The sequence below is a fragment of the Brachyistius frenatus genome, unplaced genomic scaffold (assembly GCF_029030835.1).
Source record: "Brachyistius frenatus isolate BFR_SWC_R1_liver_20210118 unplaced genomic scaffold, ASM2903083v1 Contig_210, whole genome shotgun sequence".
Lineage (NCBI taxonomy): Eukaryota > Metazoa > Chordata > Actinopteri > Embiotocidae > Brachyistius > Brachyistius frenatus.
The window spans coordinates 501,402-525,155 of NW_027210809.1; the positions used below are offsets into that span (position 1 = coordinate 501,402).

A 23,754-nucleotide genomic window follows, 5' to 3' on the forward strand; every position below is an offset into this window, starting at 1 on the left:
TTTATGGGACTTGTGATACTTAAAAAAAATGTATTTATAAGAATTGTTTAAATGGTGCAGAAAGTACATGTTTTTTGTTCCAACCCAAATTTTTGGCTGCATTAATACTTTTAATTGGAATTCCTGCCTCAACCCGGTTGTTTACGTCACTACGCTCTGTGCTTAAAACGGAAGATTTCCAATGGAAGTTCTGAACTACTCTCACGTTAGTTCCTTTTTTTCATCTCTTCTATCAACCTTTGCTGCAGTAGAAATGTTAATATTCATTAGAAAAAGAAATGCAGAATCAATAAGTACTTTTCATGGACATGCATTCATGTTGCTCTCCGATGTCCTTTGGGGCGATAAATGTCGCGTGATTAACGAGTGAAGGTGTGTTTTGGACTTTTTCTTTGTACAAGCGACTGCAGGAACGACGGCGTTAAATAAAAAGCACAGGAAAAGTTTAATTACTAGATTAGCTTTTCCTGCTCTGCTTCTCTGTGTGTGTGTGTGTGTGTGTGTGTGTGTGTGTGTGTGTGTGTGTGTGTGTGTGTGTGTGTGTGTGTGTGTGTGTGTGTGTGTGTGTGTGTGTGTGTGTGTGTGTGTGTGATCCCAGGAACCAGGCTAATTAATCTCTTCCGTTGCTCTCTGTGTCTCTGCAGTGTATTTCTTGTGTGTGAAGTGGATAATTTATGGCTACAGGAGCTGTTTGCACAGACTTCATTAGAATATAAGGAGCCATAAATCACGTTATTACTGCGTCTACCTGCGCCTGTCTGTCTGTCCACCTGTCTGTCTGTCCACCTGTCTGTCTGTCCACCTGTCTGTCTCTGAACCCCGGTCGTTATCGTGCTGAACTTTATGTCGTTTTTTAATTTTTTTTATTATTATTATTATTCCGATGTCGCTTTTGTTTTTCTCATCTCTTTATGCTGGTAACCATAGCAACCCGGCTAGCTGGAAACAGCTGCCAACTTGCTCACCGAGCAGCGTCGTTACTTTATGCGAAGCCAAAATTAATCTCTGTTACTCGGTTCAGACCTGTTGGCTTCAGATACGTTAATGAGCGTCTCCTCAGCAACAACAATGCTGGTGGTGAGTAAGGCCTGTCTTCGTAACCATGGCAACACACACGTACAACATAAACATAAACTGACCACGTTACAAATCCCAGCGCAAAACGTACCATTATCTAAAAATGCCACTTTTGAACTGAACCATATTTGGGACTCGTTCTGACCGGGAACCGGAGGACACTAAGCCCCGCCCACCCATAGCACAAACCTGACTGCATTACAGGCCTGTCAATCAGAACCAGACACGCTCCCCCAAACATACCACTTTTTGAGGCCTGATATCTAATAAATGGCGGGTTTCAGATGGACCTCCAGAAAACTAATAAGAAGGAGTGACTTTAGCTAACAACACCGAGATAACTGATGGACACATTTTATTCACTTTGGATTTGATGAGAGAAGTTGAATGGGAGTCTATGGAGCCGGAGGCTTTTTGGAGCCGACCTCTAGTGGCACTCGCTGGTATTGCAGCTGAAGACACTTCTGGATCGGCGTCAGACCCGGCAGCTACGAACACTTTTATAAACAGTCTGTGTTTTGTGACTGATCCTGATTGGAAACCATTTCCCATGTGACTCATGCCGTCTTCGTCTCATAATGGAGTTACTGGGTTTAACTTCTGGTGAACAACGAGCCTTCGAAGATGATGAAAGGCTGTTAAAAGGACAAACCGCAGCATATGTTCCACACCATTAGTCACACCGCCGCGACTCTACATATATAATCAGTCGGCTGTTTGCTTTTGCGCTTTGTGTGACAAATCCTGAAGATCTGATGAGATGACGCGGCCGCAGACGCTTTCACATACTGATCTGGAGCGCGGCGGAGGACGTTTTACAACGCGACACCGCGGCGGCTCACCAGGACCGACGAGAGAGAGAGAGGCGTGACGGGAGAGAGAAACAGATGGCGGAGCGAGAAGAGTGATCTGTGTGACAAAATGTGAAGAGAAACGAGCAGATGGAGAGGAAGGAAAGAGAAGAAGAAGAAGATGTCAGGGCCGTGAAGAGGAAGACGAGCGGATAAACAAAGCAGATGGAAGAATAAGAGTGAAGACAGAAAGAATAAAGACGTTATATAAACAGTCCATCTGTGGCGGCCGTCAGGTGGAAGACGTGACCGATGCAAACATCACAGCGGCTGGAAGAAGACTTCAACAAAACTCTCCATGGCAACCACGCTGTGGGGGGGGGGGATAATGGGATGATGGAGCAGTAGATTGTGTGACAGCTGTCCGCCGGTGATAACGGGTGTCAGGGCTCGTCGGTCGTCACCGCCCACAGACGCTCTTTAAGAGCGCAAAATTGCCGCTCCCGGTGCGTCCTAACTTCACTTCCTGTCTCATTTTGTTATTTAACTACTGTTTAAAGAGTGAGAGAGTGTTAAAGACGACCTGTTAGCACATTCACAGACGGCGGATAATAAGTCGCGGTAGATGAATGCGCTTCAATCTGTCAGATCTTATTCACATTAAAACCTCAAGTGGAAGTTGGTAGAAATGGTTCGGCTGAGGTGGAAGAAGTTCCGATCTTTTCGTACAGACGATAAAGTGATTTTTGTTTTTTTTCCACATTCAAGAGCTGAAATCTCGTCCTACCAACGTGAGCTTTTATTCATTTGCTCTTTAATCAAACGATACTGTGCGTACATAACGCCTCATCTGGCCTTGACCACCTCTTTGAAAGTAAAGCAGAAATCTGAAGGTTACAAAAATGACGCTGTCATTCAGGTGACTTTGACAAAAGGAGTCGACAGGAACAAAGAGAGGAGCTCGGACGGGCAAAGGTAATTAGTAAGAAGTAGTTACATGTCTCAGCGGTCCCTGCAGCGGCGTCACCCGCTAAAACAGAAGCCCCAAAAATAACAGATTCAACAGACCGGGCGGGTAATGAGACTAATCAGGTCGTTTATGATATTAAATTATACTTTTCCAGCTGTGCTACGACGCTTTTTAAAGGGCGACTCTGCTCGCCCGTTAAATGTTTCTCAGCTTTTATCGCTGCGGGGAAATCAAGGCCTCTGATTGGCCGGGCTGGCAGCGAGCCAAGCCAATCACCTGGCCCCGGGCGAGTTGATGGGTTACCGTCCTCTGAGTCTCCTCTACAAACACACACACACACACACACACACACACATATATAGATTTTCCACTTGTACAGAGTGACAGAGAGAGATTTAGAGTTTGAATCAGGACTGACAGCTCGATATCTTCACAATCACCTCGGTGTGCGTCCGTCTTTGTGCATGAAAAGCATCATTTTGTTTGTTTTGTCGCTTCAGATTGAAGGACGTGTCGATCTCTATGAACATATCTGCATAAATGGGTGCATTAGTTTCCATCTTTGGTCGAAAGCTTTGATCGCGTGCAGGTAAACACTCAATGTCGAATGCCAAAGAGGCGAAATACATCGGTCGAAATGGGATTATAATTTATTACCTTTGTTAGAAACTCTGAGGTGATTACAAGTCGATTATACTCACTGGTTTCTCAGGAGGTTTGTTTTTAGGGTTTCCATTCTTACCTTGAACATTTCCAGTAGTTTAAATATGAAGGGTGCCACACCAGAAATGGTTACGGGCACTTGTAGACACTTCGAGGTACGACTCGGGCGCATGAGCGCGGGTCCGATGCCAATTGCGCAACCTCAGTCCCTGCTGCGATTATAGTCTGGAAACTGTTCACCTTAAGGTTTGCTCAGGTACTCTGAAGGGAGGACGAAGATGATGAAAGAGTCCCAACATTGGCGTCGGCGGTACAGTTTTCGGCGCTCAACGTGTGTGCGGATTTGTTAAAGGCTGCTCTAATAGTTTTGAAAATTCACCCCCGAGGTCTTACCTCCATTAAAATGCAACGACTGGCTCCCTCAAAGGATTTTGGCCAGACTCAGATATTCACAGAGAGAATTTAGGTCTAGTAATTTCACACTACCAAACATCTGCAGTAATACCGGCCGTCGTCCCAAGAGGCTAAAAACCGTCATCCGACCGATAGCCGACGGCTCCCGAGATTGAGGACGTTCACTCAGCCGCGACCTCATTAAAACATATCTACACTGTCTTCAGTGTTAAATCATCTTTAAGGCCCAACGGTGCTGACAGCTTCAGTTTGTAGAGATTCCTCTCAATATGTAGAGATGACGCCGGCGGAGCGATCAGTCCGAGCCTCCGACACAAAGACGAATCAGGTCCACATGTACGACTCAAACGTCAAACTGACTCCTTTTCTTTTTCACCTTTTCTACACTTTTAGGTGTTTTAGATTTCCTTTCTTCTTTTGGCATCAACTTTCATTAAATACTCTCACGTAGACCGTAAACCGAGGTGAAACGGTGCACGTAGTCGTTCCAAGACGTTCGGTACTCGACTTCTGTTTGGTACAACCGGTGATCCAAACAGTTACGGTCAGAACTCCTGGAAGTCATTGTACCATTGCTCATGAGCTACATCATGCTAGCAGGGTTAGCCTTCAAAGCTGCAGATACTGCTAGATGTTGTATTGGTCTCGTGTGGTTTAATCGTCCTTCTTCCAGCCGGAACTGACGGCTTCTCTGCTCACGCTGATCGAGACAATCGACGGGTCAAAGCTTCCAATCAGTTTTTGTCCGATGTCAGTTTTAATTTGACAACTTTGTCAGCAGTTTGTGGAGGAAACTCTTCTGTTTGACGATACCGACATTCTTATAGTCAATTCCAGGGAGAAATGTTTAGATGTGGTAGAACCAGACCTCAACCCCGTCCAACACCTTCTGGGATTATTATTATCGTTTATTGTCAGGAACCGACTAATCTTAGGTTTGGGTTCATTGGGGTTATCCCGACCCTGAAACCCAAATCCTTGCAACCCTGTTCAACACCTGGTTGCTGAAATCAGAAGGTTGTTAGAGCAGCACATTAGTGCAAAAATTAATCATTAAAAAATGACATTTATTCAACTCTTACAGGAAGATTTTCCTTCTTCCTCCCCTCAGTTTGAGCCCTTTAAATTTCCACAGCCTGTCCCAATCTTTTCTTCAGCGCCATGCTCAGGACCAGCTTCTCCTTTTTTTTTTTTACCTTTTTCCTTCCAAGAACAGGCAAATCGTTGGCGTGATATTTATTCTGTGCGAGACCCTCACATTATGCGGTGTAATGAACATTTCAGCCTCCAGCAGCACTCGCTGCAGCTGGTTTGTTATTTGCGTGCGGCGGGTCGGTCTCCGCTCAGCGGCCGCTGCAGGTCGTCCGGTGGCTGCGGAGGCGTTTTAACATTCAAAGTCGAACTCTTTGCTTCGTCTTCTCCTCTTGTGTCTGTTGAATATGGAGCAGTTCTTATCTGACGAGCTAAAGATAATTGGTGGACAAGTGGAGCTCGACCGCGGAGATGGAGGGGGAGTGTAAGAAGAAGACAAAAGAGGGGGTTTGTCTGGGACGTGTGAGGCGGAGACGAAGCTCGGGGTCGTGCCCCGAAAACATGAACCGCTGAGTGAAGGAAGCAAAGAGAAAAAGATACTCGGCCTTAAAGCAGCGAATCCAAGATGGAGACCAAAATATATTCTATTAAGGGTTTCTTCATTAAAATTTCACCGGGGTGTTTCCTCCGCTGAGGAAACACCGGTCCACTTCATGTCGAGGAATCACTCTCACATGAAACTGAACCGCATCACTGAATAACCGTGTTTTAACAATGAAACATTTAGAGATATTTGACATTTAGTGCCATATTTCTTTTATTACGAGAGTTTTTCTCTCTAAAGTGCGACAGACCTGCAGTTATTAAGTGAACCTCCACATCAGGATGCACGTCATCGATGTTTTATACAGCGCTATTCGTACCTTTTGGTGCCGTTCAAAGTGCTTCACAGATGATTGACAGGCCAATAATAAGACAGATTAGTTATATGCCAGAAAAATGTAATACATTTGAGAACAAATTAAAAAACAAACAATTAAAAACAAATTAAAAGGAAATTAAGAATGTTTAAAAAAAACAACAACACTTTAAGACCAACGCACGCAACAAATTAGGCATAAAAGACAATGTAGAAGATAGATTCAAAGTTATAAAATAGGAGTGAGATAAGAAGTATAAAAATTGGGATGATGCTTTAAAAAGTTTAAAAGTTAATCAGAGGGTAGGATTATTATCATTATTTATTAAAAAAAAAAGATTTTCCACTTTTCCACAACAATTTACAACAACATAAAACTTGTTTAGTTTAATTTAGCTCACGTGACGATAACGCAGATGACCTCACTTTGACATCATCAGGGTTTTTTGTTTTTTTCGTATTTTTAATTCCCTCGATTGTTGCTGTAATATTGGGATGAGTCGGATGACTAATGACTGCTAGACCCACTAATGAACAAATGGATGTTGTTATTTTAAAATATCTGACAAAAAGAAACACGGTAATAAATAAACGAGAAGCTGCAGGCGAACACTGAATCCAGGTGAAACATGAGAGTGTGAACTGAATGAAAGTTACCTTATATTGTGTGTGGGGGGGGGGGTCTGTGTGGGGGGGTGGCAAACCTCCTGAAGGTTCACTGCAGTAAAATAAAACGATTCATTTCATTTTAATTTAAATGTCTATCGAGTATAATGTCTCATTTGCATATTCCGCCTTAAACCAAACGAGGGACTCATTTGCATTTCCTGCCTTAAGTTAAACCAATCGTGTCTCTGTTTGACCCCCCCCTCGTCACCCCCGCCACCCTCGGTGGGCCAATCAGTTCTGCTGCCTGAGCATCAGCCATGTGGATAATGAGCTGTCAGCCAATCACGTTCGGCCTTGGGTGGAGAGAGGCCGGCACGGGATTGGACGGGCCCGGCTGCGGACGAAGCGCGTCCATTTCCGCGGTAACGTGTGCGGTTCAGAATGCGTGACCTGAGCTGCCAGTTACTCCCCCCGTCTGTCATACTCCGCCTCCTCTCAGTGATGCGATTTAGTCAACCACGGCTGCATATGTCTTTTTAAATTGGTTGTAGCCAATTAGGAGCGCTGCAGTGTCCATGGAAACGCACCCGGTGGTCTGTGGTGGTGCGTTCAGTGTCCGGCAGCAATCAGAGCATTCAGGAAGCTGGAAAAGTGGGAGAGTTCCAGTTTATGAACATCCGACTTCTGAGTTTAACAGCTGGAACGATTGATTCTCTACAGAAATAAAAATGTTTTTTAGTCTCCGGATCTGAAAAGTGAAGCTGATACAGAAGTGTCTTAAAGTGTAATACCACTGAGGGCCAGTAGGGGCGGGCTCCAACAAAACCCCGCCTGTGTCTGTTTGATTGACAGGCCTGGGGTGCAGTCAGGTTTCCTATATTGGTCCATTTGTTAGTGTCCATGTTTTTTTTATTGACTCATACTGCCCCCTGCTGCTGTGGAGGGCAAAAAAAGACTGAGCCACAAACGTTACCTGATATTTTGTTTGATGTTTTTCGGTTTGACTTGATTGACAGGTGGTCCAGTCAGGCTTGTCGATATAGGTGGGCGGGGCTTAGTGTCCAAATACGATCACTTCTGGCTCCAAAAAACCCCAAGATGGCAACGATCAAAACACCAAAGAAGTTCATCAACGATAAAACATAACTGTGAATTAATTTAATCCGCATATAAACGACCTGTGAGGTTGTTGGAATAATTAATTTAGATGATAGAAATCTGGAAAACAAGATCAAATGAGGCTTGTTATCAGCAGAGGTAGATCATTTAACAAACCTTATCTCCGTCCCTGGTTAACGAAGACATTTAGATGAATGCGTGTCGACTTGTTGCCGACGTCGTGTCTCTGACCTACGAACCGTTTTTCATGAACTACGAGGAGCTGATGACTCGGCGGGTTTCTGATGTCGCTCCAACAGCTGCTGAAGGCCGCTAACACAGCCGCCCCCAAAACATTCACGGAAATACTCTGAATACTTTTATTTTTATTTTATCAGTGCAGACTTCGATCTCTAAATTTGAAAAATAGTCAAAAAATCATCTCCATAATAATGATTATATTTTCTATTTTTCTTCAATAGTCTTGTTTTAATAAACGCCAACTCATGATGCTTCTAAGATTAATTTTATATAAATATATATTAATATAATTAATATATTAAAATTAGTTCATATTAATATTTTTTTTTAAATGCAGGTGTGTCAGAAATGAAATGTTGCTCGTTTCAAATTTCACACCTCCGACTACAAACAACATTTTAGAGCTTTTCGGCGCTTTTTAATTCATATATCTAAAAATAAATGACTGTTATCTGTCGGTACTTTATTATAGAACGAGCAGACTGAAGAAGTGGATCAGTAGAACAGATGAGGAACATCTGAGCGCACACACACACACACACACACACACACACACACACACACAGTGTGTGTGTGTGTGTGTGTGTGTGTGTGTCTTTATTTGTTTGTCGTTCTTCTTCAACAGCTGCTGCAGAACTGGAACAAAACTCTGAAACGCAGTTTTCTGTGAGCAGCAGCTGTTTTTAGGTCTCCACGAAAAAAATTAGAACACACACACACACACACACACACACACACACACACACACACACACACACACACACACACACACACACACACACACTCCTTCTTGGTCTTCTCGTCGTCTTCTTGTCTGACAGTGTAAAGTTCAGTCAGCTGATCCAGATGTTCTCCAGTCGGATGTTAACGGAGTCTCGTCCCGTCACACTTCTTTGTTAGCTCTGATAAATGACTTCAGTGAACTCGAGAGGTTTCATCACGGACGGCTGAATGTAGTGTGACACCTGCAGTCGGCTGTTCAAGTCAGCGTGTGTGGGCTTTTTTTTTTTTCTGTACTGTCTCCGAGCGACGGCAGCTAACCTGCAGCCCGTGCGATGATTGACAGCTGTCTAACCGCGTCCGATGTCATCTTTTCTGCTGAGATGATTGACAGCTTTGAGCCGCAGATTAGACTGACAGGAAACCGCGGCGAAATGAGACACCTGAAGAAAACTGCAGTTCAGTTGGTTTCATGAAAAAAAAAAAACTTTCATATTTACAACTTTTCTAACAAAAAAAAGCCACTAGATTTATTTTGTTTTTTATTTCCTCCTCTGACTCTCGACATGAATAGTTTGTACAGACCATAATGGTGATTTTTAGAGGTAAAAGTGTGAAGTTTGTCCTCTTATTTGAGGTAATAAATCAAAAAGTAGCTTCCATGGAAACCCGTCCGATCCTTGACATTAAACTCGTCATAAATTCATTTGATGTTTGATTTCTCGTCCTCGTCTTTGAGCTTTAAGGACGCAGCGCAACTCTTTTACCCTTTTTTCATTTCTGTTCAAATTGAAGTCGGCCGGCTTTAATTGCCGTCTCAGCCCATTTTAAATGGAAATGAGGACCTGAACTCTTTTCACTGTGAAGCTCCACTTCCTGCAGAAACCAGGTGATCGTCCTCGTCTTTCAGGACGTCTCCTGCTCGTCAACCTTTAGGTTTGAACAGCCCTTCAAACTAAAGCGTCTCAGACTTTCTTCTCCACCTCGGCGACTTTCCCTCCGACTCTTCGTCCGGCGACGACTCGCTCGACTCTCGTAAATCTTCTCAGCCGAAGCTCGACTCCGGTCTCATTTCCTCTCTCTCTCTTTGTGCTGCTCTATTCTTCCTCGCTCCTCTTCCTCTCCCTCACGCAGACGTATATCTGTAATACTTCCATACATCCGTGTGCGTGCAGGTGAAAGGAATCCTTTTGGCAGCGGTTGTTAAAATGACTCATGAGTTTAATTTGAACCTAAAATGGGATGTGCTGTGATGCCAGCAGTCGTTCTGTCACGGCGAAGTGGCGGTCGGTGAGTTTGTTAATGGTTGTTGAAATGTGTTTATTTATTTTTTGGGGTTCTCAGACCTGTTGGCGGTTCCCAAACATCCGTACGCCGCCATGGAGAACTGGGGGCTGAGCGTGTTCGTGGAGCAGAAGATCCTGCTGGACGCCGAGGTGTCGTCGTCGTCCTACCAGATGGAGCTCACGATGGTGGTCGTCCACGAGATCTGTCACCAGGTAGGAGACGCCTTTTTACTTTCTGCTTCGTAACGCTTAATTTGTAGAAGTCCTCCTCCTCTTCACCTCCTCTAACTCCTGTAGCTCCTCCTCTAACTCCTGTACCCCCTCCTTTAACTCCTGTAGCCCCTCCCCCTCCTCTAACTCCTGCAGCTCCTCTTCTAACCCCTGTACCCCCTCCTTTAACTCCTGTAGCTCCTCCTCTAACTATTGTAGCCCCTCCCCCTCATCTAACGCCTGTAGCTCCTCCTCTAACTCCTGTAGCCCCTCCCCGTCTAACTCCTGAACTCCGAAAACGTTTCTTAGATCACGAAGTAGTAAATATATATATATATATATATAAATGCTTTACATTTTTTTTTTACATATTGGAGTTTGTTTAGTTTAGTTGATAATTATGACAATAATAGTTAAACAAATTTGATCAAATGAAATAAAAACAGCATTTGATAACAATCAGATTTTCAACATTTGGTTGAAAGTTCAGCAACAGACGAAGAAGAGCTTCTTAGTTCTGCTGAATATTTCAAGTTTCTGTTTTTTTTTATGAGCTGCCGGTGGATGTTTTAAAGCTTTTTTTTTTTTTTTAAAGGATATGAGGTAAACAGGAAGTGTTGATGATGCTTCCAGTAGTTTATCTTCTCGTCTTGATGGACTTTAAATGTGAAGTTTCCTCGTTGCTCGTCAGTCAAAACAACATCATCGTAATCGTGTTCTTCAAGAGAAAACGATGCAGCCGAACTCGTTGATAGTTTGTCGCTGAGTCTGAAGCTGAGAGACGACGAGTGGTTTTTTTTTTTCATATTCAACTTTATTACTTTTTTTTTTTTTTTTTTTTTTTAAAGACATCATGTTAAAACCTTCTAATGAAAACCAGGCTGAAAAAAAACAGATGTAAACAGACCGAATGAGACAGAAGAAGTCTAAACAGCTTCCTGTGTGTGTGTGTGTGTGTGTGTGTGTGTGTGTGTGTGTGTGTGTGTGTGTGTGTGTGTGTGTGTGTGTGTGTGTGTGTGTGTGTGTGTGTGTGTGTGTGTGTGTGTGTGTGTGTGTGTGTGTGTGTGTGTGTGTGTGTGTGTGTGTGTGTGTGTGTGTGTGTGTCCTCAGGCAGGAGATGATCCTGTTGTTACAGTACAACGTCGGCGATGTGACGAGCAGACAAACACGATGAAGCAGAAACAAATTTAAAGGCTTCAGTCAGATAAAGATGAGGAGGAGGAGGAGGAAGATGAGGAGGAGGAGGAAGGGGAGGGAGGGGGGGCGAGCTGTAATGGATGCAGACAGACAGAGAGAGAACAGAGATGTTGGAGATTCGGAGAGATGAACGGAGACAGAAAGAGATCAGAGCTGAAAAATCTCCCAAACACTCAGATTCATTCAGTTTCAGATCCAACGTTTCATTTCCTCCTCAAACACTGTTTACACGTTATCGTTAAAAGTCTCCGGATCAATAATCTGATTTATTGTGGGGAAAACAGGAAACACGAACTCAAACAAAACCTTATTAAACGGCTTATTTTAAGGACAACCTGCTGTTTCTTGCGTTTCTGTTTCCCCGTGTCTGCAGCGGGACGAGGACGCATTTCTTTTTTCCAAATTGAGACTTCGTAGACGTGCTCAGGTAGTTTCAGCGGGGGTCGGTTTCGCGCTGGCTCCTCCCCCTGAGCTCGACCAAATACGGTCACTTCCTGCGGTGACGTCACGGCTGGTTCAGACAGACAGATTTGGTTGGTTTGTTTCCTCCAGTGGAGACAAACTGGACTTCTGACGAAGCTGAAGATGTCGTCTTCCTCCTCGCCGTCTTTCTTTGTTCATGTTTTGACTCTCGTTCGTCTTTGTTTGTTTCAGAGGAGAGAAATTAAAATGATAAAGTCATGTTTTATCTGCGGCTTTGCGCTCCAGTTCGTCCTGAAGCCATTTATCTCTAACACACACACACACACACACACACACACACACACACACACACACACACACACACACACACACACACACACACACACACACACACGAAGCGAAAGGAGAAAGTTGTTTGAGGCTTTTCGATAATCAGCTCGTTCAGTCGTAAGAAGTTTAACTGGAAAACAGAAACAGACTATTATCCTAAATCCTGTTTACAAAAGAAAGCTCTGTGAGTGTGTGTGTGTGTGTGTGTATGTGTGTGTGTGTGTGTGTGTGTGTGTGTGTGTGTGTGTGTGTGTGTGTGTGTGTGTGTGTGTGTGTGTGTGTGTGTGTGTGTGTGTGTGTGTGTGTGCGTGTGTATGTGTTTTCTCAGATTACATTTCAATTGTTTTTTTTCCTCTCAAACTGAAGTGATAAGCTTGAGATTAAATCATAAAGTAATTAGAATCATCGGTCTGTTTTATTTTTTGTTTGGAACGTTCGATATTTTAGTTCAGAACCAATTTTGTCTAAACGTCAGTGATGTGAGAGGAGGTTTTCATTTTCCCGTAAAATCATGCGGCTTCAAAACACGCGGGACGTTTAATTTTAATTTCACTACATTTGTAGGGTGAAAGTTAAAATTTAAAAAAAAAACGTACGTGAGGTGAAAACGAAAGTCTGGAGGGGTTTTACGTCACTGTCCTCACATGTATAGGAAAACAGGTCGGTGTGTGTGTGTGTGTGTGTGTGTGTGTGTGTGTGTGTGTGTGTGTGTGTGTGTGTGTGTGTGTGTGTGTGTGTAGTAGCCATCTGTCAGATTAGCCTGCAAAGCTGCTGCTGTCGTGTTTTTCACGTCGACATCCATCAGACGTGAAACGATGATCGGTGGAGTTTAAAGAGTGAAATGTTCAAATCTGTGATAGAAGTGGAAACGATGTGGACGTCCTGTCGGACCGCCGCTGCTCTCAGGTGAACAGATGGACGACATGTGGCTGCTTCAGCTGAAGGCAAACACAGATGGACTTTTACACATCGTCAGCTCAGACATCAACACAACGTTGATGTTCGGCCGCAGTACCGTTCGTGGCCACTAGCTGGTTTCGGTCTTTTATTTTTTACTCATTTTGACCTTAGTTTCTCTTTTCTGTTCCTCTGAGATGCTTTTTTGTTAAATGTTAGAGAATGTAAAAATCTGTCCAAACAAATTTGATAAATCGAGGGAACAGATGAATAGACTTTATATAAATGTGTTCGTAGCTTCAGGTCTGTAAAATGGTTCTGATCCAGAAGTGTCTTCAGCTGCAATACCAGCGAGTGCCACTAGAGGTCGGCTCCAAAAAGCCTCCGGCTCCATAGACTCCCATTCAACTTGTCTCATCAAATCCAAAGTGAATAAAATGTGTCCATCAGTTATCTCGGTGTTGTTAGCTAAAGTCACTCCTTCTTCTTAGTTTTCTGGAGGTCCATCTGAAAATAATCCCTCATTCATTAGAAAAGAAGATTCAAGAAGACCTGTTTTTGGGGGCGTGTCTGTTTGATTGACAGGCCTGTGGTGCAGTCAGGTTACAGATATCGGTGGGCGGGACGTAGTATCGTCAGGTTTCCAATCAGATCGGTCAGATCCACCGCTGGCTCCTCCCCCAGCTCGTCCAAATATGGTCACTTCCTGCTCCAAACCGCTCCGAACTAACAAGATGGTGACGGACAGAATCTGAACTGGAGGATTCATAACGTTCACAAACCAACGATGACATCACTGATGGTTGATGACATCACTGATGGCTGATGACATCACTGATGGTCGCCGCTTGGTTTTAACGTCCAACATGTGTCGTACGGTGCTCAATGCTGATTGGTTTAAAGGCTCCAATAGTTTCATAATTAACCCAACGACTGGAGACGAAGACACGCAGGGAAACTGGGTCTGATAATACCAGAATAACTGTAACCACTAAATGGTTAAAGTCAGTGCACACGCACACGCACACGCACACACGCACGCACGCACGCACGCACGCACGCACGCACACACACACACACACACACACACACACACACACACACACACACACACACACACACACACACACACACAGAGGATAGTGTTTGCCAGGAGATACGCTCAGTTTATTCCCATCAGCTGTCGGTTAATTAAAACAGACAAAGAAAAACACTGGGACGAGATTCAGGAAAACAGATTTACTCTCTTCATCTGTTGATCTCACACACACACACACACACACACACACACACACACACACACACACACACACACACACACACACACACACACACACACACACACACACACACACACACACACACACACACACACACACATACACATTAATGCAACCATATGCAGGAGGAAGCAGCTCGGTGTGTTTTCTGGCGCGCTGACAGCAGAGTGAAACGCGTTCGACACACATTTGTGTAACTGTTTACATTCACTTTGGCGGTTCTGCATTCTTTACTGTAAATCCTGAACCGGAACCAGAACCGCATGAATCAGACACTTGAAAGCCAGCAGGAGGTCCGATCTTCCTCTCAGGCGTGGGCGGAGTTTGTGTCGTCGACGGCGACGACAGAAAACATTGATCCAACTTTTTTTTTCAGGAAACAAGTTGTATTTCAGACTTTTCCGTGTCAGCATTTTTCTTCCCACCTGTCAATCATGTCATTGCATCTGAAGTTATCCTCAGAGCTCCTACAGCCTACAGCTCCCCCTGCTGGTCGGAGTAGTAACAGTTTTATTCGCGTCTGAAGAGCTCAAGAGACCCAAACTTTGTCTCTTTCTTATACTTTTTAGTTCAGCTGGTTTGGTTCTGACCCGAGAAAACGACTCCGCCTGACTGTAATCCTGCAGATTTCAGGAGGAAAATCTACAACAGCAGATTATCCCGCGTCAGTCTGATGTGATTTATCTCCTCCGGTTTCCAACAAGGTGCTCACAGAAGTCGTCAGGACGGCAACTCAAACATTTTGTTTGAGGAATGAGGATTTGGTAGAAAAGAGGATGAGCAGTAGAAGACAGTGTTTCGACTGCACTTCACTTTCTGATTAAGGGAGGAAACTTTCTAACTTTAGAACAAACTCACGACATATTTCTGATTCAAGAAAAAAAATGCAGCGTATCTTAAAAGTACACGCAAAAATTCTCCTACGACGACAGGAAAATATCCCGTCAATTTTCTGGCTAAATCCATAATAACTGAAGATTTTCTAACAAATTCGACCTCCACAACAGCAGGGGGCGCTGTGTGTCAATTTAATAAGTAGAGTTTAAATAAATGCTTCCTTGCCAAGAACCGCCCAGCTGTTTGGCATTTCAGTAGTCGCCATTTTGTTTTTTTTGGAGCCCGTAGTGACCATATTTGGAAGAGCTGGGGGAGTACACTAAGCCCCGCCCAATCCGCAAATAAGACACGCCCCCCAAAACAGACCACCTTTTGAGGCCCTAATATCTAATCAACTGTGAACAGTGAATCTGACTCGCTCTCCGAAGACGTACGTCCCGCCCCCACCTACAGCTGGAACCTGACTGCACCACAGGCCTGTCAATCAAACAGCTCCACCCCCCAAACATATGTTTGAGGCCTAATATTTAATGAATGCTGGAATTATTTATTTGAAGACTTATGGAAAATATTTGACTTTGAAGAATTTGATGCTTATTTTATTGAAGACAGAGGGTTTTTTGGAGCCAGCCCCTTGTGGCCATCAGTGGTATTACACTTCTGCAGTCGCTTCTTTTTTTTTTAGACCCTGAGACTGCGAACATTTTTATATGTGGTTTTAGTCCTCGGATCAAGTGATTATAAGACATTTTAATGGCTAAAAAAATGTGTCCTCATTATCTGGTTTGATTCCTGAAGTGAGGAGAGAAACTTCAAAGTGGGGACGCTTCGTTCCGCAGCTTATTTTCTAGTTTTTATTTTTAGCCTTGAATATTCTTACATATGTATTTTGGTTGGTGGATTGTAGGGCATTCGTAAAACATGTTTTTTTTTTTGCTTGTTTGGCAGAGAATTAGCTCCATACGAGCAGGCTTCACTTTTTATTTGTATTTTTTTTTTTTCAACAAGCTGCCGTCTCGATCGCGATCCTAGAATCCAGAATAGAGACATTTAAGACGCTTTTATTATGAAAATAAGAAGAAGAGGTTCACACGGTATCATGTCTGTTGTCCCGTAAGCCCATTTTTCCACTCGGTCCTCGTAAGGACGGGAGGACAAGAACACACACACACACACACACACTGCTTGTTGTATGTATGTGTTGTAGCTGTCAGCCTGAATATTTTTCTCTGCAATGTTTTGGTTCAAAGTGGATAATTTATTACTGCGGTCCGTGTTTGCATAGAGTTCATTACAATACACGGAGCCATAAATCATCTCATTGTTCGGCCGCTCTCTCTCTCTCTCTCTCTCTTTATTTGTCCCTCACCCCTTCTTCTCCTTCTTCTCCTTCTTCTCCTTCTTCTCCTTCTTCTCCTTCTTCTTCTCCTTCTCTGTAATTTATATTTGACTCACGTTGACACTCAGCTTTCAGCCCGAGTCACAGATCTGTTTCTCCGTCTGCTGCTCGTTTTCCAGTCTGCTTTGACCTTTGACCTCCTGACCATCAGTAGTGAAGCATGCCGTCGATGTGGGAAGTCCATGAAAGCTAAAAATTATTTTGAAAAAAAGTCCAGGAACTTTTTGGTTTTGTTCTCGTCACGTCCTTTTGTCTCGAACAAGAATAAACTATCGCAATAAATCTGTCGGGATGAATTCAGTTAAATATAGAAAAATCTGTAAATAATTATCAGCTTGTTTATGTCATTTGTGTTGTATCAGAATCAGAATCAGCTTTATTGGCCACATACGAGGACTTGAGCGCTAATCTCTACCCACTGCCAGTCAGCTGGTCTCTAAACCCCTCCCACAACGTAACAACCAATCGCAGGCAGAGTGTCCCTGTCGCTGATCCAATCTAGCGTTGACCGTTACAGAGGTACGGGGAGGAGGTCGGGGTGGACGGATGGGTCTATAAAACCCAAACCTTAACAGCCTAGTTATTATTGTAACCATGGTGACAGACCTATATCATACTATTGTACCATCATAACACGGTTGGTTATTGATTGTCGGCACCCACCCTGATTAGTTTCACCTGTCCCTCGTTGTCCTTCCCTGCCCGGTTTTATTTGAGCTCTTCTTCCCTCTTTTTAGTCAGTTTGTTTCTGCGTCTTTGTAATCCGAAAGGAACACAAACCAACCTGATTAGTTCAACGTGAACGATGCTAATTGATAGGATGATAATGTCACCTTAATGCTGCTTAAAAAGAGTGCGGAGGTTCACCAGAGTCATGAGGAGTCATTATCCTGATGTTCCCGATCTGCCGGTTCGTGTTGAAGAGGAAACTAGTGTTGGGCATCACTTGTTTGCTCCTTTTCATGTGAACGCAGTCGCACTACGAAGCGCAGTGACTTATTTTCCTGCCCTACATTCAGAGTTACGAAGAAGAATCGCACGAATTAATCAGCCCGAATTTCATGAACATCGCCCATTTAGTTGTCTGACAGAAAACGCAACAAAGAAAAAACAAGTTTCTTATTGTTTTATTCTGCCAAACAAATAATGTCGAAACTCGACAGGTAAAAAAATATACGTATCAGCTCGTTCCGAGAATAAAACAGGAACAAAAACAATTAATTTGACATTTGTGAAATGTTTTTTTTTTCTCATATCTGAGAAGTACTGAGGGAAATATTTCCTTCAGATGCTTTATTAAGCCGTCTACCTGCAGCCTCGTGTGCTGCTGAAGGACGGGAGGGTTTAATCAATAATAATCTGTGAGAGGAATATGGTTATATTTAGCTGTGTGTGTGTGTGTGTGTGTGTGTGTGTGTGTGTGTGTGTGTGTGTGTGTGTGTGTGTGTGTGTGTGTGTGTGTGTGTGTGTGTGTGTGTGTGTGTGTGTGTGTGTGTGTGTTGTGCTGCCTCCTGCTTGTGTCCGAGACTAATTAACAGGCCGTGAACAAACATCTAACACCCCATGTGTGTTTCTCTTTGCGAGTGTGTGTGTGTGTGTGTGTGTGTGTGTGTGTGTGTGTGTGTGTGTGTGTGTGTGTGTGTGTGTGTGTGTGTGTGTGTGTGTGTGTGTGTGTGTGTGTGTGTGATCGCCCACTGTGTAATGGCTGCAGGAGTGTGTCCCGACTCACTAATAAGCCACACACACACACATTTAATCATGTACCTTGATCTAAGCAGCCATAATGAAGCGCAAACACAGTGATGCTTCATGGAAGTGTGAAATATATTGCATATATTAGTCGTAGTTAATGCATCGAATATTAAACCAAACAAGGATTCAGCGCTCTTAATTTGGCGGGGCCATCAGTTTTTATTAACTTCCTGTGTCATTTGCTCCATATAAAAAAAAGCACAATTCAGGCCGATAACAAAACGTAGATACGTAATTAGTTTCGAGTCTATCGCTCCATCTTTATGAGAAAAACATCGTGAACCGCCGCTGGAGTCTGCAGGTGCATGCTGGGAAGGGTAAAAAAAAAAAAGAAGAAGAAGAAGAAGCTCTGAACTTGTAAAAAGCAACCTGTTTACCACGCGAGATGCTCGCCTGCCATCCGGAGCTACTTCAGCGTCTCTGAAGGACACGTCAACATGCGGACAGGACAAACCGAGGGATCGAACCGCCAACCTTCCTAATTAGTGGGCAACCTGCTCCGCCATCTGAGCCTCAGCTGGTTGTCGATGGTTGGAGCTGAAAAGACAGGAAGTGGTGCTGAGGCAGCGGAGTCAATGACAGGCAGCAGGGAGGGACGGGGAATATTTGCATCTTAAAAACACCGCCAGATTTGGAGATTTGGAGATAATGTGTGCTCTGCTAAAAGGAGGTTTAAATAATGGGGGAAACATTCACGGGGTTAAAAACAATATTTCATTTCCCTGTTCTGTGTTTTTCCACCTGCTGACAGGCTGCGTCTTTACTATGAACCATCCCGCTGCCATAAATACTAACTAGAGCACCGAATGTGGACTCATCCACAGCTGAAAATAGTCCTGAACAACAACAACAGTCACCAGGTCTGAAACCTGATTCAGGACTTCAAGCTAACTGTTGTTTTAAAGCTTCAGTATGAATCTACTGGCAGAACTTGATGTTTTCACGAGTGTGTAAACATCTGGGCGTATGAATGTTGAGTCCACTTCCGTAGAGCTGCCAACGGGTCTACTGGACCCCTGAAAGGACGAACTAAACACTGGCTGGAGAAGACTTTCTAGATTTTTCACCGTAGATTCTCTTACACGCTTTGTGAGGAAAAGGAAGTCTCATCCCGTTCTCGTGAACACAATAACTCAAGAATGCCTCGATGGAATTTCTTCAAAATTGGCAAAACCATTCATTTGATACCAAAGATGAACTGATTTGATTTTGATGGTCAAAGGTCAAAGGTCGAGGTCACAGCAGCCCAAATTCAACACATTCACCTCATCTAAGGCACGCCTGGAGGGATTTTCTTTAAATGTTACGTAATCGTTCCCCTGGCTTCATGCATGAACTGAGTAGAGTTTAATGGTGAGATGTTTCTGATAAAGTCCTCAGTAGGAACCAGCGGGTTTCAGGCTGAAAAGCTCCAGAAACAGTAGAAAAATCTGGATGGAAGGTTTTTTAGAAACTGACATAAATTGTTGGTTTTAGTGTTTTCATGGGATTTGTCAACAATAATGCAGAATAACACACAAGCCCTCTCCTCTAAATCATGAAAGCACCATTCAGCCTAGTGTACTTTTATTCATATTTTATTGAACATGAACGATTATTTATTTATGTTGTTTATATATTTAATCCAGAGTGGAGTGGTTGTTGGGCTGAGTCGGGACTTATTAAAGGTGTCATATCTAGTTCAGTGTTTCAGTCTGCGTCTTCAGGCTAAAGTGTTTTGCTGTGATTAATTTGGCTTTTTGTCTCAGTTTAATTGACAAAACACATTAAAAGAAGCACACACACACACACACACACACACACACACACACACACACACACACACACACACACACACACACACACACACACACACACACACACACACACACACACTGATAAGCAGTGAGCTCTCCGGTTCTGTTGGAGTAAATCAAAGGTTTCATGGTTGTGACAGATTAGTTTAGCAAACCGGCTTCATAACAATTTAAACATCACACACACACACACACACACACACACACACACACACACACACACACACACACACACACACACACACACACACACACACACACACACACACACACACACACACACACACACACACACACACACACACACACACTAGATAATCGGAGTGCTGCAGGATTGACAGGAAAACAAGACTAAAGAGAAATTTTCAGAATGAAAATCAGATATCGATACTGAGATTGAAGGTTCGAGGTGATCTTTATCCTCCCAAGGGGGCAATTTGTTGCACAGTCAGCAGTAAATTAAAAACAACTCAAATAAGTGACTCAAAAAAAAGAAGTACTGTTAAAAAAAAGATGTCGTTACTTTTTTTGATGCGGATCGTCGCCCGAGTAGAAGCGACGTTCTGCCGTTGGACTCTAACATCCATGATATTTCACTTCTGTGTAAACAGAACTAAAGTTTTGTCTTTTAAAATAAAAATAAAAATGTTTGATGCCGCGCCGGTATTGAAATTTTAGTGTTGAATAAAAAAGCATCTTTGACACCGAACAAATCCGTTAGGTGCCGTGAAAGTATCGAAGCTGGACGCCGAAGAATTCTTGTTCTTGGTCCAACTTGTTCCAGATGCACGCCAGCATCTTTTTCTTTTTTTTTTTTCATTTCCTGCCGGAGCCTGTAGCGCCGGCTCTTATCCAACATCAAGTTCTCTAAAGTTGCCGCGGATTGGCCGCCGGCCCGCCGTTAAATCTCCCGGCCAGACAGCAGACACACACCAGCATTAATTAAGCAGGAGGCTGGAGAGTTTTACTGCCGCTGCTTTTATTTCAGACTCGGACGGTTTCGGAGTCGAAGACGCCGTCGAAGAGTCTCGATATTCTCGCAGATGTGTTGATGTAAACAAGCATTTTTTTGTTTTTTTTTCGTGCCAAACGACAAAGCGAGACTCATTTGGAGTTGGCTGGTCGAGGAGGCGCGAAGGAGCTCCGTCCAACAAACGGAGAGAGAGTGAGCGAAAATCTGACTCAGCCGGAGAGAGGGATGAATATTTATCAGTGAGGGTCAGAGGGAGGAGGGGAGGAGGGAGGAGGGGAGGAGGGAGGAGGGGAGGGGGTGATCAAAGGCTCAGATCTGCTTTGTTCTGAGGGAATGAAGGAGCGGAGGAGGTGAAGGAGGGGAGGAGGTGAAGGAGGGGAGGACCGGAGGTGGAGCCGCTCAAACAAATTAGGAAAAAGAAAAACAGCAGGTCGGTTCGGATTCATCACGTGATCAGTTTTGAATTTATTATTTTAAAGCCTGCCAGCGAAATAAATCACTGCTGTGTGACTGTACGTCGCCGTGCCGACGCAGTTTATTCCCCCCGGAGGAACTCGGTGCTCCCGCCGCCGCTACGAACGCTCGTCTACGACACCGTCCACAAACATCCGCTACGTGTTTCCAAGTTTTGACCTCCGGCCTTCGCGCTCGGCTTTCCTTCTCTTTCTTTTTTCTCCGTCTAATTCCAAACATCCGCCTGTTGACGCCGAAACTCCCGTTTGTGTCCACGGGACGATTTAAAGCCCGAAGAGAATCACCTGCATCATTATGCCGCGCTTTCGTTAGCGGCCCGTCGCTAACTTTAGAAAACCTTCCTGATTGTTCTGCGGCAAATACGCAAACTTTTTAACTTCGTTTTTGGTTCATTTTTATATTTATTTTCAAAATATTGTTTTTTGAGAAGCATGTGAAACGGTGCGGCGTCATAAATCCAGAAATAATTTTTAAAAAGAATACACGGGAGAGCACAACCACATAAATAAACAAATGAACAACAACAACAACAGAAATAAAAAGTCATTTTCAAGACTTCATTTGTTTTCTAATTAGATTTAATTCTTTCTTGAGTCATCTGATTGTTTGCTGACTTCTTAGATTACATTGTTTTCTTTTAGCTTTCTTTCATTGTCTGAAGACCTTTGACTTAAAGTGATCAAAACATAACTGTCTGAAACAATATAACAATAATAATACATTTTATTTTTATAGTGCTTTTCCGTACACTCAAAGACACTTTAAAGTTTAAAATGATCAAAACAACACAATAAAAGTATAAATCAAACGACAACCACATTCAAATCTGCTGATGACGGTAAAAATGAATTAAAAGCATCTTTAAATGTTTGATTCAAGTTGTTTATATATAAAATATATTTAAAATATCTCCTCATATAATTGTGATATTATTTTGTAGCAGGAACTTCAAAATAAATGTAGTTTATGAACTCCCACCTACGATGCACGTGCGTCACCATGGCAACGGCGGAAGCATGGCAACCGGAATGAATTTCTTGCGTTGCGAGTTTTTAGTTATTTTTGTTTTTAACGACAAGAGGAGCTAATGAAGACGAGCGTGTTTACAAAGATCTAAAATTTAACGACACAAGTAATTACTACAGACGTAACAACAGCAGAGGTTTAGTTTCTTTTCATTGAGTCTGTCACCATGAAACCAAAACAGAAAAGAAACTCTCGTGTTACAGTAATTATATTTTTTTTATTTTGTCAGGAATAAAACCGTCGCAGTAGCGTGATGAAGAGCGATGAAGAGCGGGCACTCGCTGACCCGCTTCGAACGAACCAGAACGAAGCCTTTCAGAGCAGGAGGAGGGGAATCGAATGTAAACTGTGGCGTGGAGCGCAGCGGCGGCTCGATTCTTTGATCACAATCCTTATTAATTAAACAGGGAAGATCCCTTTAAATACCTCGATTCTGTTTCTCACATCACACAGATTCACTCCAGCTTCTGTTTTTCATCAATCGTACAACATCGGTTCGGAGATGATCTGAGTTGATCAGCTGGTTTATTTTGGAGCAGGAAGTGACCATATTTGGAGGAGCTGGGGGAGGAGCTGGGGGAGGAGCTGGGGGAGGAGCCGGCGGTGGATCCTACTGATCTGATTGAAAACTTGACGATACAAAAATAAAAATATTGACTTAGAATTTAATGAGAAGTTTAATAGGAGTCTATGGAGGCTTTTTGGAGCCGGCCTCTGGTGGCACTCGGTGGTATTGCAGCTTAAGACACTTCTGCTCCGGCTCCATAGACTCCCATTCAACTTCTCTCATCAAATCCAAAGTGAATAAAATGTGTCCATCAGTTATCTCGGTGTTGTTAGCTAAAGTCACTCCTTCTTCTTAGTTTTCTGGAGGTCCATCTGAAAATAATCCCTCATTCATTAGAAAAGAAGATTCAAGAAGACCTGGTTTTGGGGGGCGTGTCTGTTTGATTGACAGGCCTGTGGTGCAGTCAGGTTACAGCTATCGGTGGGCGGGACGTAGTATCGTCAGGTTTCCAATCAGATCGGTCAGATCCACCGCTGGCTCCTCCCCCAGCTCGTCTAAATATGGTCACTTCCTGCTCCGAACAAGCTAGAACAGTTGTAGTGATGATAATACTGCAGCTTTTCAAAGATGGACGTCCGTATTTAGTCGTTCATGACCTCATTAAATGTCTTTTCAGCGTTTTCCGTTATTAGTCCCAAACATAACATCTGCAGACAAACAGAGGACAACAACAGCTTTTCCTATTTCAGCACTCAGCATCACATCAGCGAAGTCTGCCAGAGGAGCAGCGACCTCCCGACGGCGGCGCAGCT

At 43.5% G+C, this 23,754-nt stretch overlaps 1 protein-coding gene across 1 annotated transcript in view; it reads left to right on the forward strand.

The window, feature by feature from the left end:
- Positions 1 to 23,754, forward strand: part of LOC138633150 (thyrotropin-releasing hormone-degrading ectoenzyme-like) — a 107,959-nt gene that overhangs the window by 41,936 nt on the left and 42,269 nt on the right. The window contains exon 5 of the mRNA XM_069719226.1: positions 9,899 to 10,053. Within this exon, the coding sequence (XP_069575327.1) occupies positions 9,899 to 10,053 (155 nt within the window). The remainder of the gene's footprint in view (positions 1 to 9,898; positions 10,054 to 23,754) is intronic.